This window comes from Primulina eburnea, chromosome 17 (assembly GCF_022965805.1).
Source record: "Primulina eburnea isolate SZY01 chromosome 17, ASM2296580v1, whole genome shotgun sequence".
In the NCBI taxonomy this organism is placed as follows: Eukaryota; Viridiplantae; Streptophyta; class Magnoliopsida; order Lamiales; family Gesneriaceae; genus Primulina; species Primulina eburnea.
This window is the reverse complement of record NC_133117.1, coordinates 1052259-1065565: the sequence shown is the minus strand read 5'-3', so window position 1 is coordinate 1065565 and position 13307 is coordinate 1052259. Positions and strand designations below refer to the sequence as shown.

Here is a 13307-nt window from a genome sequence, read left to right as displayed (position 1 = left end):
TCTCATTAACTCAAAAATATGAAGAGCCAAAACTCTTCAATTAACTCAAGAATGTGGAGAGCGAAAAGAAGACACTCGCACATTCATGAGACATAATTCTTATTCAAATTCTAAATTTGTTTCAAATTTCCAACAAACCAAAATATTGTGGATGAGGTATGTAAGAAAAATTAGTCAATAATTATAAGATATTTTGTGAATAATCATTTAAGAGAGAAAAAATGGGATCCATGGAAATTACACACAATATGAAAAATATAGGTAGCTTGTAGCATTGGAGGAATAATATGAATTGAAGGGTGGGAATCACGTTGGATTCACGTAGCATTAATTCGATGGACGGACAAAATGAATTGGGATTCCACGTATGTTTGAAACTTTTGAGAGTTGATCAATCCCATTTACTCTTCCAACGTGATATATACATTTCCCAATGTTTATGTCTACGTGTGTTTACAAATATATAGATACTTATATTTTTCTCGAAAAAATGTATCTTGTAGTTACATGTGTTGGAGTATCGTTTCCTTGAATAAAATGTGCAGTGAAAATTTTAAAGTTTTAGTTTTGACAATCGAAACGTTGTAGGTGTCGTAGATTCAGATCCCAATAATAGGATGTTTAAATGATTTATCTTTGCGTTCTAGAGATTCGACATCAAATTATTTCAAATTTTAAGCAGATATAGTCGTTCTTGTAATTGAACGATCAACTGGATCAAATGCTTTTCTTCAGTTATTTGAATTAGGTCTACGATTGAAAAGTGTATCACTCGTTTAAATCGCACCAGAGATCTAGACGAAATTTTATACCGAGGTCAATGCTCGGATTTTCTTGTCAAAAGATGTGGAATATTGTTCTTATAATAAATGTGTTTAGCAATGAAGTAATAATTATGTTTTCACCATTGATAAATGCATGTTTTAAAATGACACTACAGCTTTTAGCATTATTGTGTAGTACGCATATTGTTAGTTTTGTCATGAAGCACTAGTCTTTTATATATATGTATATATATGTATATATATATATATATATATATATATAGTTTTGATATCCTGCACACCTACTGTGCACACCTTTATGAGCACCTATGAGGTGTCACTCATCTATTGGATGTGATGAAATATAGAAAAATTGTGCATCCAATGGGTGAGTGACACCTCATAGGTGCTCACAAAGGTGTGCACGGTAGGTATGCAGGATATCAAAACTTTATATATATATGTCAAAAACTTTTGAGAGACAGTCTCACGGGTCATATTTTGTGAGACGGATCTATATTTGGGTAATCCATGAAAAAGTATTACTTTTTATGCTAAGGGTACTACTTTTTACGGTGAATATGGATAGGGTTGAACCGTCTCACAGATTGAGATCCGTGAGACGGTCTCACATGAGACCTACTATATATATATATATATATATATATATATATATATATATATATATATATATATATATATATATATATATATATAATAAGACTTTTCACAATTACAAAATATAAAATTAATACAGTCTTCATTTGGTGCCTGGACACTATTTTTTGGTCTAAAAGACTAAAACCAGAGTAAAAGAATAGGAATTAATTAATTATATAACTTGGATGTTTCTTGACAATAATAATAATAATAAATTAAAATTAAAAACCCTTGAAGGGTACTGCTCAAGAATCAAACGACGAATTTATCATATTCTTAACATGTTTCTATATTCTAATATTTAAATTCCATTGTGAACGAGATGAAGAGGTGACTCAAGATTAAGAGAGTAAAATTTTAATTTTTAAAAGTTATATTAAATATTTAAATGACACTTGCCTCCAGTATCAGTTTAATAGTTGATAGATATATCTATTGATATACTAACATCGTCCCCGTTATGAGTTGATCTTTTATAAGATTTGTTAATCTGATATATTATTCAAAGTAATAATTTGGACATGAAAAAATTTCATATGTTGATCGGATTGGAGATTCGTCTCACGTATTTAACTCGTGCGGCAAGAAGTGATTTTGTGCTCAATTATATAGATTTCATTTTTTTTTGTCAGTTGCCTACTCCTATTAACTAGATTTTGGAAAACGTAAAACCATTTTTGAATAAATTAAATTGGGATAAATATGATGTTTGAACGTAAATTTGTTTTTCTAATGATTTTTGTAATTTGTGTGAAAAACAAATCAGACGGAAGAGTATATTTCTTGTAGAACCATAACATTGTCTAACATTTTTATCCCCCAAAAAATATATGCACATTTAAAAATAAAAAATTAAAAAAAAACCTCATCCTAAGTACTTGCCTCAATTCAAATTTTAGTTGATTACTAAAAGGCAGAGACAAAATTCTGATAAAAGCAAAGTTGTAAGTTTCCAAAAGCGCTATCATCTTGACAAAAACTTGTGTGAGATGTCTAACGGATCGTATTTTGTGAGACAGATATCTTATTTGGGTCATCCATTAAATTTTATGCTAAAAATATTACTTTTTATTGTGAATATCGGTAGGGTTAACCTGCATCTCACAAGAGACCTACTCATCATATTGAGCCATTTTTGGGTACGTTAGTGTAAAATTTAATATGTGTGCGACCCACATGAAAAAATGACGCAAATATAATTTTGAGTAAGTGGGTGAATCGGATACGATGTGAAAATGTATTATTCTTGGATAAACATGTGTTCTAGTTGGTATGGATGCTTGGCTCTATTAATAGCTGTGATGGAACCATTCTTTCGAGTCTGTATCCCAAGACTTTTGGATATGGGCACGGGCCAAGATTCCTCAGACTGGAATCGAATGATTCTGATTCTTCTATATATATACATATGACATATATATAATTCTAGTAGTACTTGATATAATTGATCGCATCATATCTATACTTCCAGTAAGCTAGCTGCGGGTGAGTTATCGATCTGTTTCGTTTAATTTCAAGGTAGGATCAACCATGTTTGATGTTTGTGTAGTTTTATGTTGATGTATATTATTTTATACATGTTCAGTTAGATTCCAATTTCTACTACTTACCTGGGATCATAGGAAGTGATGAATCCATCTACACTGATGTGCTTCTCCTGATCATTACTTTGTTTATATATGTGATTTGAAGGATCATGAATGCCTTAGCAGCAACCAACCGAAACTTCAAACTGGCAGCCCGGCTGTTGGGATTGGACTTAAAACTTGAACAGAGTTTACTAATACCATTTCGGGAAATCAAGGTAAGCTTGCAAACTCTGATGCTGTTGATATAATATATCAAATTGATGAAGCTGTGAGCGAGCATGTATATAATGCAAGTGGTGCAGGTTGAGTGTACCATACCAAAAGATGATGGGAGCTTGGCATCTTTTGTGGGATTCAGGGTTCAGCACGACAATGCTCGAGGCCCGATGAAAGGAGGCATCAGATACCATCCAGAGGTTAAATTACAAATTTGTTAGCTGATTAGTTAAGTAGTAAGTAGATATTGATTGTTGATAGTAGTGGTACATGGGTCGATCAGGTTGAGCCAGATGAAGTGAATGCCCTGGCACAGCTGATGACTTGGAAGACTGCTGTGGCAAACATTCCTTATGGGGGTGCTAAAGGAGGAATAGGATGTAACCCATCAGCTTTGTCCCTTTCGGAGCTGGAAAGATTGACCAGAGTTTTCACTCAAAAAATACATGACGTCATTGGAGCTCACACGGATGTTCCAGCACCTGATATGGGAACTGGTCCGCAGACAATGGCTTGGATGCTGGATGAGTACTCGAAGTTTCATGGCTATTCACCTGCAGTAGTGACAGGAAAGCCCATTGTAAGTGTCTCCCACAAACTCTCATAATAAACTGGTTATATTTCATTATTATATGATTTACATATTAAGAGTACATCAGGATCTCGGTGGATCCCTCGGCAGAGATGCAGCTACAGGAAGAGGTGTCTTGTTTGCAACACAAGCACTACTCGAGGAATATGGCAAGACCATCGCAGGCCAACGAGTTGTTGTACAGGTACATACATAGTAGGGATATGCTCAATTTTTTAATAAAAGATGAAAAAAAGCAGCATGTTTGCATATATGTGATATGGGTATACTGTGCCTGTAGGGGTTTGGAAACGTAGGATCTTGGGCTGCTCAGCTTATTAGCGAGCAGGGAGGAATAGTAACTGCGGTAAGTGACATCACAGGAGCTGTAAGGAACAGAAATGGACTTGACATACCAAGGCTTGTGAAACACACGAAAGAAAACACTGGTGTGAAAGGATTCGATGGCGGGGATTCCATTGATCCTAGTTCAATTTTGGTGGAGGACTGCGACATTCTTATCCCTGCAGCCCTTGGAGGGGTGATCAACAGGTTGAATTTCTGATTCTTTTCACTTATAAGCATAAGTTTATGTATTATTTCAGAAAGATGTGTTAATTTGTTTTCGGATGAAGAGACAATGCCAAAGATATCAAAGCCAAATTCATCATTGAAGCAGCTAATCATCCAACTGATCCTGAGGCTGATGAGGTAAACACACACACACACACATACATACGTGTTTTCTTGTCATTATATTCCAGCATAATTAACTTATGACATCGAACAATACACAGATATTGTCTGAGAAGGGGGTAGTTGTCCTTCCAGACATATATGCAAACAGCGGCGGTGTGACGGTTAGCTATTTCGAGTGGGTTCAAAACATTCAAGGGTTCATGTGGGACGAGGATAAAGTGAACAATGAGCTGAAGACATACATGAGAAAGGGATTCAAAGATGTTAAAGAGATGTGCAACTCTCTTAGCTGCCATCTTAGAATGGGCGCCTTCTGCCTCGGTGTGAACCGAGTTGCCAGGGCCACAGTACTCAGAGGGTGGGAAGCATAAGCATTCATATAATTAAAAAACACTGCTGTCCACCTTAACTTTATTTGCTTTTGGGCAAATTTTGTCTCGATTAATATAATAAGATTTTTACCATATGCTGATTTCCTTTCCCCCTTACAAGATCATTAAATTCTGTCTCCCCGCCAGTGACTCAACCGACGTATTAGTTGTTTGTGATAAATTTTTATATCTCAACCGATACATACTTGAACTTTAGTTCTAAAAATGCACAAAACAATTATATGAGGAGAGAATAATTGAACTTAAAATGAGGATATGATCCCACTTTATTCAATTGAAAGCCCGACTCTCTTTCTACATGGCATCAACTTCCAATCACTGATACATCTATAAAGAGTGCCCGCACACCTCAAAGTATTCACGTGTATGCACACATAAGTTGGTAGACATCAGCATACGACTATCCTCTTGGGTTAGTAATTAAAATGATTTCCCAACATTAAATTCAACTCCTTTGATCTTGGCAGTCGATGCACTCGCAATAAGATAGGAAGAATACATAACCGAATCCAAGTAAATCTGGAATTATTCATGAAGATCTTGAAAAACCCATGCAAATTTTGAGGTGCAGAAGAGGGGAAATTAATGTCATTCTGATTTTGAGGGAAAAAAAGATTAAACGAAGTAGAGGTCCACTTGACATACATTACCAATTTCAATGTAAAACGGGAAGCTGCCACATAATCAAGGGTCGGGTTTGGGTAAAGGTCAATCACAATATTCCTCCCCCTCTCTGCGTTTGAACTATCATGTCATTTTGCATTTAGCAGAAACGGAGGCAGTAAATTTTACAGTTACATAAAACGATTTTCGAGACAAAGGAGTAGAGAACCTAATACACACATGGTAATCAAAATCGGAGCCAAATAATATGAGCTTCCAAAAAAATTTATCTTGTCATCTTCAGCACCAGTGTACATTACAAAACACCTTCAGCAAACGGTACGACCGTAGCATATTGATGCTATGTAGAGATTTTTGGACCACTTCTCCTGCAAACAAAATCAAAAGGAATATCAGGTGCTCATACCTTCAAGTTTGTGAACTGATTGGGTTAAACATTGTCAAAATTCTCCAATGTAATATATATTTCCAGGCCAAACTGTACTCCAAACCAATGTGTATCCTAAAAGATCTGCAAAGAATTTATCAGACGAGCAGCTATTACCTTTACGTGAGTGCTAGGGAAGGCAGATGTGCGAAGGGTCTCCTGAGCCTCATCCATGATTTTACGTCTGGGTATACTAAGTATGAAGGCTGCTTGATCAGCCGTAGCAGCCATGGAGGTTATTCTGTAGCCATTTTCCCATCGACGATGTATTCCCTCACTAGGGTAGAGAAAATCAAGCTCCACAACCTAAGAAGCACCGGCACATTACTTAAACATCGAAGAATCACTCAAAGTACAGGAATTCCTCTGTTTGACTCTGTTAAACTTACTAATCAAGTTTTTTACCTGCTCAGAATATCCAGAATTTCTGGACATTACAACACCCCAGCGACTGCCGGCGGTAGTCATGGATGTCACATGGAAACCTTCCTTCCATTTTTTATTAATCCACTTGAATGGAAATGATTCGCTAACTTTATACGACTGTTGGGTGTAAGGAGTTCCTGAAAAATTCCCGAGAGCATAAAGCAAAAATATTAGATCAGAAGCATCGTGCACAAAATCTTACATGTTATATGAGAAGCTATTGGTGGTCAGAATGGAGCAGGGCAAGAATATACAAAAGAGAACACGCCTTTAGTATTTCACCAAATAACACATCTTTACACAGTCCAAAATAGCACGAGAAAAAATGAAAGTGAGCCACATAAGACACAAATGACAGCAAAAGAAAGACTTCAACCCACCTTTGGACATAACCACCAGTGAACTTCCATTAGCTGCACCAGCAATTGCACTGATGTAATAATTTTTCTCCCACTGCTCCATGATCCAATCCTATTAAGACCCAGAAAACATCATTGTCGGGATACGAAACAGTACCAAGTTAGGACGTGACACAAGAAGTCATAAAGCTGAATTTTGGTTGGATAAACAACCTTGTGGAGAAAGACAGCAGAAAGCTCATACACTTGCAAACTGAAACCTGTCCCAGCATCCATTATCAAGGCCCAGAGGTTTAAAGCTGATGCCACACAGCTAATATGCAACCCATCTTCATTGCCCTTCTCTACATGCTGACGGAGCCTTGAATCCGCGACATTGTAGTGGTATCTACACAAATACAAACACTTCTTCACGGAAAGAAAAATTGCAAATTGGACAGCAATCTCAGAGATAGGAAGTACAATAAAGGATGAGAAACAATCTAGGTCAGAATCTTCAATCTTTCATGTTAATGGAAACAGCAATTGATGTATCAGTCAACAGGAATTTCAATTGCTCTATCACTTTCCAGAAGTTAAAGATTTTCAGATATTCAAATTCTACAAGTATAAACAAATTCAAGTACAGTAATTTCCCAAAAAACCTTGAATAAATGAAATGAACAAACGAAAAGTATCTAAGCAATTGAAAATCCACATAGAAATATAAGGACACATGCAATGAACAACTAAAAAAAACAAACAAAATAACTCCAAGTCTCCAGAAGCTTTATCGTCCACTAAATCATTGTTGCATACTTTTGATGAAACTTTTAAACATGGGCACACTCTTCTAAACACTAAGCCACTGACATAGATGGCCCCACATAAAAGAAAATTGAAGAAGTAAATTACAAGCAGGAAAGGTCAAATGCCTAAATTAAATCAAAATTCACAAATAAAAACCATCAGCTAAAAGATTACTCACTCAAATATCAGAGTTCCAGCATTCGTTTCAAAGATATAAATTGCGAAGCAGCAGAATAAAAATCCATAAGTGAACGAAAAATAGCAAAGGCACGAAAGAACAAGCTTATAAGCAAATCCAAAGTTATGTACCTCTGTTTCATGGGTCGCCGAGCGTTATAAACTGAAATCCACTGAGTAGCTGGGCTACCAAGGCGTATTTTCTTCTTTGGTTGCTCATCTTCTTCCAAGTTAATGAGCATCCTCCCACGCTTTTGCCCAACCTAATAAAAGATCAAAATTAATTTAACACAAATGCTTTCTAAACGAATACAAACAAAAAAAAATCAAATACAGTACACCTTCTCTACTAAAATGTTACCTTGAGTGCTCCATCAATTCGTATTGGTCTCAATGATGTGCATGGTTCAATGAGAGACTCAAAAAAAGATATCAGTTTTGGATAATTTGGCTCCTCGTCAAACTTCATATTAGTAACAGCCTCAAGGAACTGCTTAAATGGAGCGGGGCAAAAGCAACACATCAACTCTGGAGACGTAGCCATTTTCTTTTTGCAGACTAGGAAACTTTTGTTGTCACCCTGCAATCATTCGAATAAGAAGAGTAAACAACAAATTACACAAAAATGGAATAAGCTGTCACAGGTAACTAGTAACAGTCATATCAATTGACCTGATAGCCTTGCCAAGGTAACCTTCCCTTAATAAGAAATATCAGCGTGTAGGCTAATGACTCAAGATCGTCCCTCCTGCTTCCCGTGCGGCCCAAATGTGCATGTACACTAGCATATCTTATTGTGCCTCTGTTAACAGACCAATAGAGTTTGTTGGTTCGTAACAAGCATAGCTCTTGTTAAAATGTTGCATGAACTTCACAAACCTGAATATGTCTGGCCTCTGATCATATTCAACATGCTGACCAGATGATGCATCTTTCCACTTGGAAGCTGCATTATTGAGGAATTAACGAATATAAAGCTCACTAATCAAATTAGATGGTCAATCAGTCATCAAACAGAGTAAAAGGATATGAAAAGCAGCATCATACCCAAACCAAGATCAATGAGATACAGCTTTTTCTCATCAGCGCTTGCAGGTAGACCAAGTAAAAAGTTCTCCGGCTTCACATCTCCATGCACAAATCTAGAACAGTGAAAGGGAGGGTACAGGTAATCAACAGTCTTCCAATGAGGAATGTAACGTAAAGCAAGAAGAATATCAGGTAGCCAACACATAATTATATATATTAAAAAATGTAAGGTTTTACCCCTTAAGATGAAGCTTCTCAAGAATGGATATAGCCTCAACAGCGATGCAGGCCACCATATTTGGAGACATTCTGCTCAAAGTGATAATAATTAAACAAAGAAATAATCGGCATGGAAACAATAAAACAGCTATTTCGTTGCACGTTTGAAAACGCAACACGCATTAACAAGTTGAACAGAAAGAGGGAGGAAAGCAGGCAAAGAGAGAGATCTTTACGACTGGCCCAAGGAATTCCAAACATCCCAAAGACTGGGTCCAAGCATGTCCATGACCTGAAACAGAATATTTCTTTGAGATCATGCTGAAAAGTCCACCGCGAAAAATACAATCAAAACTCACCAAGATGTAAAAATCTCCTTGACGACCCTTGTAGTGAACCCATGGAATCCCATAGCAACCGTTCAACGTGCTTTTCCATAAATAAGACAAAAGGAGAGATGTCAATAGTTGTAATGAAAAGAAATGAGAACATCCTCTATTTAAGAACACAATGAACTCACTTGTACACCTGCCATTCATATGGAGGGCCATAATTGCAGCCTTTACTATTTCGGTGTTCAAACTTAAGTGCGACCTAGAAAATGATAATCCACACTAATTAAATTCAGAAAAAGAGAGGTTGCTGAAAATTCTCCAACTGTCGAAAACAGGTGCTCGGCTATACCTCGATTGCATCTGGTCCTGTTCTTTCAGTGCCACCGCTTACCCTTCGGCCAACATAAACTTGGCCAAATCCACCCTTACCTAGTTTCCTTTCTGTCTTATACATGGGAGAATTGCCCACTTGTACCTGAACCAACAAAATGCACTCATCACTAAGAATGCTGCTAAAATGTGAAATGAACTAAATAAATAAATAACAGGAAAAGAAATCATTCAATCTCAAGAAGTTTAAATTCCAATGATCCATCAATAACGGATCATAACAAGATTTTCACGCAACATTATTGGGTATGAAAAGAAATTGAAAATTACCCTATCTGGTACTGGAGTAAGCGCTCACTTCTTCTTCAACTCCCATTACTTTATCCGCACTCCCACCCTCCATGCCAACTTTCTTATCTTCAACACCCTCTATTATGTTGAGAGGCTGCTCCCCAGCACCAATGCCAACAGGTTGCGGAAGAACCTCGCAAGGTGGCTCTGGGTCTAAATCAATCAACCTAATGCCCCGACCTCGACCAGCAGCAGTTGGCCTAGCTGGTGTTACTGCAGATGGCCCTTTAGTTAGAGCAGCTGCATTCCCTCTACCTCTGCCTCTCCTTCTCGTTCTATTCTGAACAGGTGTAAGACAATTCTCTTCTGGATTAGTGGGTTGATGAGTAGGCTGGAGATCAACAAGCCGTTTTGATCTCCGTGCTCCACTACGCAATTCCGGCATCGTCACCCATGCAAAATCACCTCCCACTCACTGCCCCACCTTCTGTTCAGAATCTTCAGCAGCCCTATTAAGAAGTATCCCAAAGAAGTAAAGTAAAATTAGCATAAAATCAGAGGACAGAGAAAAATTGACAAAGTCCACGTGAAGAAAATAAATTGTTAAATTTTAGAGGTGGAACAAAAATGAGCCAAAGACAATTAAATGCAGCATATTTGAAAGATGTATCTTCCTCTTTGGAATGGGTACACGATGAAGACGCGGGATCTATATTATTTTAGCAGTGGTTGAGGACATGAATGAATTACTGTATTCGGTGGGTTCCAAATCTCGATTTCTTCAATAAGCAAGGCAGCAAGTAAATTTCAGATAAATGACACATCCACAAAACATACAAGGTGAATCATTAAGTCCTTGCAAGAAATCGTCGCAACAAAATAGCAAGGAATAAGTTACAAAATAGTTCCTCACGTAGAATTAATAAGGAACAAGAGAGAAAAAAAATCTAATTCGATGACATATCCAGCCAGAAGAGCTTAAACCAAAGCTAAAAGCAATAATTCACGTAAATTCAAGAAAGACAGTAACATCATGACATATTAATTGATTGCTTAATTAATAATTATCCACGAATAAACAAGAAGGCAGACACTAATCTAATCGTACCTTCTGAAATAGATAAAAGCAGAAGGATCGTAGATAATCGACAGCAATAACTAGAAAAAATCAACCGATCCACAGCAGATCTTCTGAAAAAACTCTCCAAACATATTTTCCTCTCAAAGAAACCTCCTTTTTTTGGTCGAAAAAACAAGAACAATTGGGTAATCTTATACAGATATAGACCAAAAAGGATCCAACATTAAGGATACCAACATCTGGGTAGGAAAAATCGAAGAAGGGTTAGATGAATATAAGACTTTGATTTGGGATAGAGCGGTGCGTCGCGATTGCTTCTCGGCCGTGGCGGAGTCTCCCTTTTATTGTTTTTCACACTGCACAGGCAGGCGTCTATATAATGCTGCCTGCCCTATCTCAACTTGTGTGTCCAATTTTATCATCACTGTTTTTCCTTCTTCTTCTTTTTTTTTTCCCTTTTTTATATATATTTATTTATTTTTATTATTATATAAAACTTGTTCTAATAATATCTAAGACATTTTAATTTACAAATAATTTTGTATGACATTGACTTATATTCCTTTAAATCAATATATATATATATATATATATATATATATATATATATAACTGTAGTAGATAATATATCGTTTGAATTGTGATACACAAAATTTTTGTAAAACGGTTTCATTAATCAATTTTGTGATACGAAACTCTTATTTGAATCATCGACGAAAAAATATTATTTATTATATTATAAATATAGACTTGATTAACTCATCTCACATATCAGCTCAAAATAGATCTAATAGACTTATGAGTTCATATATTTAACTTTTGTCAAAAGTAAGTGATTTTAATCTTGTATTTTGACATACAACAATAGTTAGTACAATGGTTAAACTAGGTAAGTAGTGTAATAAGTGTTTTCCATATTGGCGATTGAAGGTCGATTGTCGACATTCATTGATTGGCATGGGATTCTCAAATTATGATTGAATTGGGATCTACACTTCAATCGACCTGACATCGTCTCTCTCAACCAAACTACCTCTCATTGTGACAACCATGAACATGAATAACATGTTCTTTTCATGAAGATAATCAGGAATGATGATCGACACAATCAATTTAGTTAACATATATTAAAGTCAAAAACATAATTTTCAGGATTATTCTGCAAGCTTTTAAGTGGATCTAAGTAATCGTAGATCGATAGTCAAGTTACTAGCTCGTAAACGAGTTCAAGTATCCCGTAGAGAGCAAAAATTGTAAATTATCACTTATGTCACGAATAAACATCAGAGGTGTCAAGGGTTACCCGACGTAGACATTTTGACGCTCAAGTCATAAAATAATTTAAAAAAGTGCTATGAAAGTTAGGGAGCTTAAACATTAAAAAAATGAAAGTATATATTGAATAATGAGAATCTTTTTCTATTTATAAATCTTTTAGAATCGTCTAACGAGCTTAATCTTTAGAAACAATTTGGGGTTTAACAACGATCCGAATAATTAAATTGGACTATAACACATCAGTCTTGACGAGACATAATTATATTCTTGGTTGAAAAGCAACAACTTGTTATCTCTTTATAACTAGATGATACGTCCAAAATAGACACAACAATGTATTCCATATATGTCCTTGTCCACTGTTTCACATATTTTTCTATATTGCTAACTTGAGTCCTGTAGCGATTCCATCAAAAAACAGAGAACCGAGCATATGGAAGTGAAGAAAAATATTTTGTTTGAGAAACCATTATATAAAATCTGATCGGAATATCTTGATAATTTTGCAAGTAATACGAAACACCATCAACTATTCGATATGTAGACCGCGATGAACTCGAGTCGAGCAAAAAATATATCAATGAAAAAAATCAATAGATGAAAAAGAATAATTTATCAACTATAATATTAATAGTTTGTTTTTCTTTTTTTACGATACCATTGAAAATATTTCACACGAGTATATGATTATATAAAAGGAAAACATATATTTGTAACAAACATGCTTTTAACAATATGCACAATCATTGATTATATCGATTGAGTGTACGATATGAGTTTTGACATCATCAAATCGATATTTTTATTAATTGAATCACATAATATAAGGTCATATATATCTTATTGTCTATGAAAAAATATTATCTCTCTCAATTGAAAATAAATTGAAAATTACACAAAAAATATTGTAACTCCTTGGATAATCTTGATTAAATTTTGTTGAATTTTAATATTTGTTACACACGTCATGGATTTGAGAAATAATTGTCTCGACAACATAATGAAATATATGCTTCTTATTTTTTTTATTATAAAAAAATCGAATATGTGT

General features: G+C 35.5%; 2 protein-coding genes across 4 annotated transcripts; one reads left to right on the top strand and one right to left on the bottom strand.

The window, feature by feature from the left end:
* Positions 1-2736: 2736 nt before the first annotated feature.
* Positions 2737-4971, top strand: LOC140818551 (glutamate dehydrogenase B). Of its 3 annotated transcripts, none has more exons than XM_073178546.1 (8): positions 2737-2942; positions 3117-3228; positions 3316-3429; positions 3513-3809; positions 3889-4005; positions 4102-4352; positions 4436-4511; positions 4598-4971. In XM_073178546.1, the coding sequence occupies exons 2-8, from the start codon at positions 3121-3123 to the stop codon at positions 4868-4870; spliced, it is 1236 nt and encodes a 411-aa protein (XP_073034647.1). In that variant the 5' UTR covers positions 2737-2942; positions 3117-3120; the 3' UTR covers positions 4871-4971. The 3 variants fall into 3 exon arrangements, with proteins under 3 accessions (XP_073034647.1, XP_073034648.1, XP_073034649.1); XM_073178547.1 differs by having other exon boundaries at positions 2740-2909; XM_073178548.1 differs by having other exon boundaries at positions 2740-2942; positions 3010-3228.
* A 526-nt stretch (positions 4972-5497) lies between these two features.
* On the bottom strand, positions 5498-11398 carry LOC140817748 (casein kinase 1-like protein HD16). The gene is given in 18 exon segments (XM_073177516.1): positions 5498-5883; positions 6060-6248; positions 6348-6505; positions 6749-6839; positions 6941-7115; positions 7826-7956; positions 8055-8273; positions 8366-8495; positions 8573-8639; positions 8741-8835; positions 8960-9031; positions 9178-9233; positions 9301-9370; positions 9462-9535; positions 9626-9751; positions 9937-9954; positions 9956-10406; positions 11006-11398. Coding segments are annotated over 17 exon segments (2118 nt in total). The 5' UTR covers positions 10343-10406; positions 11006-11398; the 3' UTR covers positions 5498-5823.
* Between the last annotated feature and the right edge of the window lie 1909 nt (positions 11399-13307).

Bases quoted from the DNA above. Each gene is read 5' to 3' on its own strand.
- LOC140818551 (XM_073178546.1), top strand. From the start codon at position 3,121: ATGAATGCCTTAGCAGCAACCAACCGAAACTTCAAACTGGCAGCCCGG. The intron at 3,430-3,512 runs GTTAAATTACAA...TGGGTCGATCAG, and splicing joins GCATCAGATACCATCCAGAG to GTTGAGCCAGATGAAGTGAA. The intron at 4,006-4,101 runs GTACATACATAG...CTGTGCCTGTAG, and splicing joins GCCAACGAGTTGTTGTACAG to GGGTTTGGAAACGTAGGATC.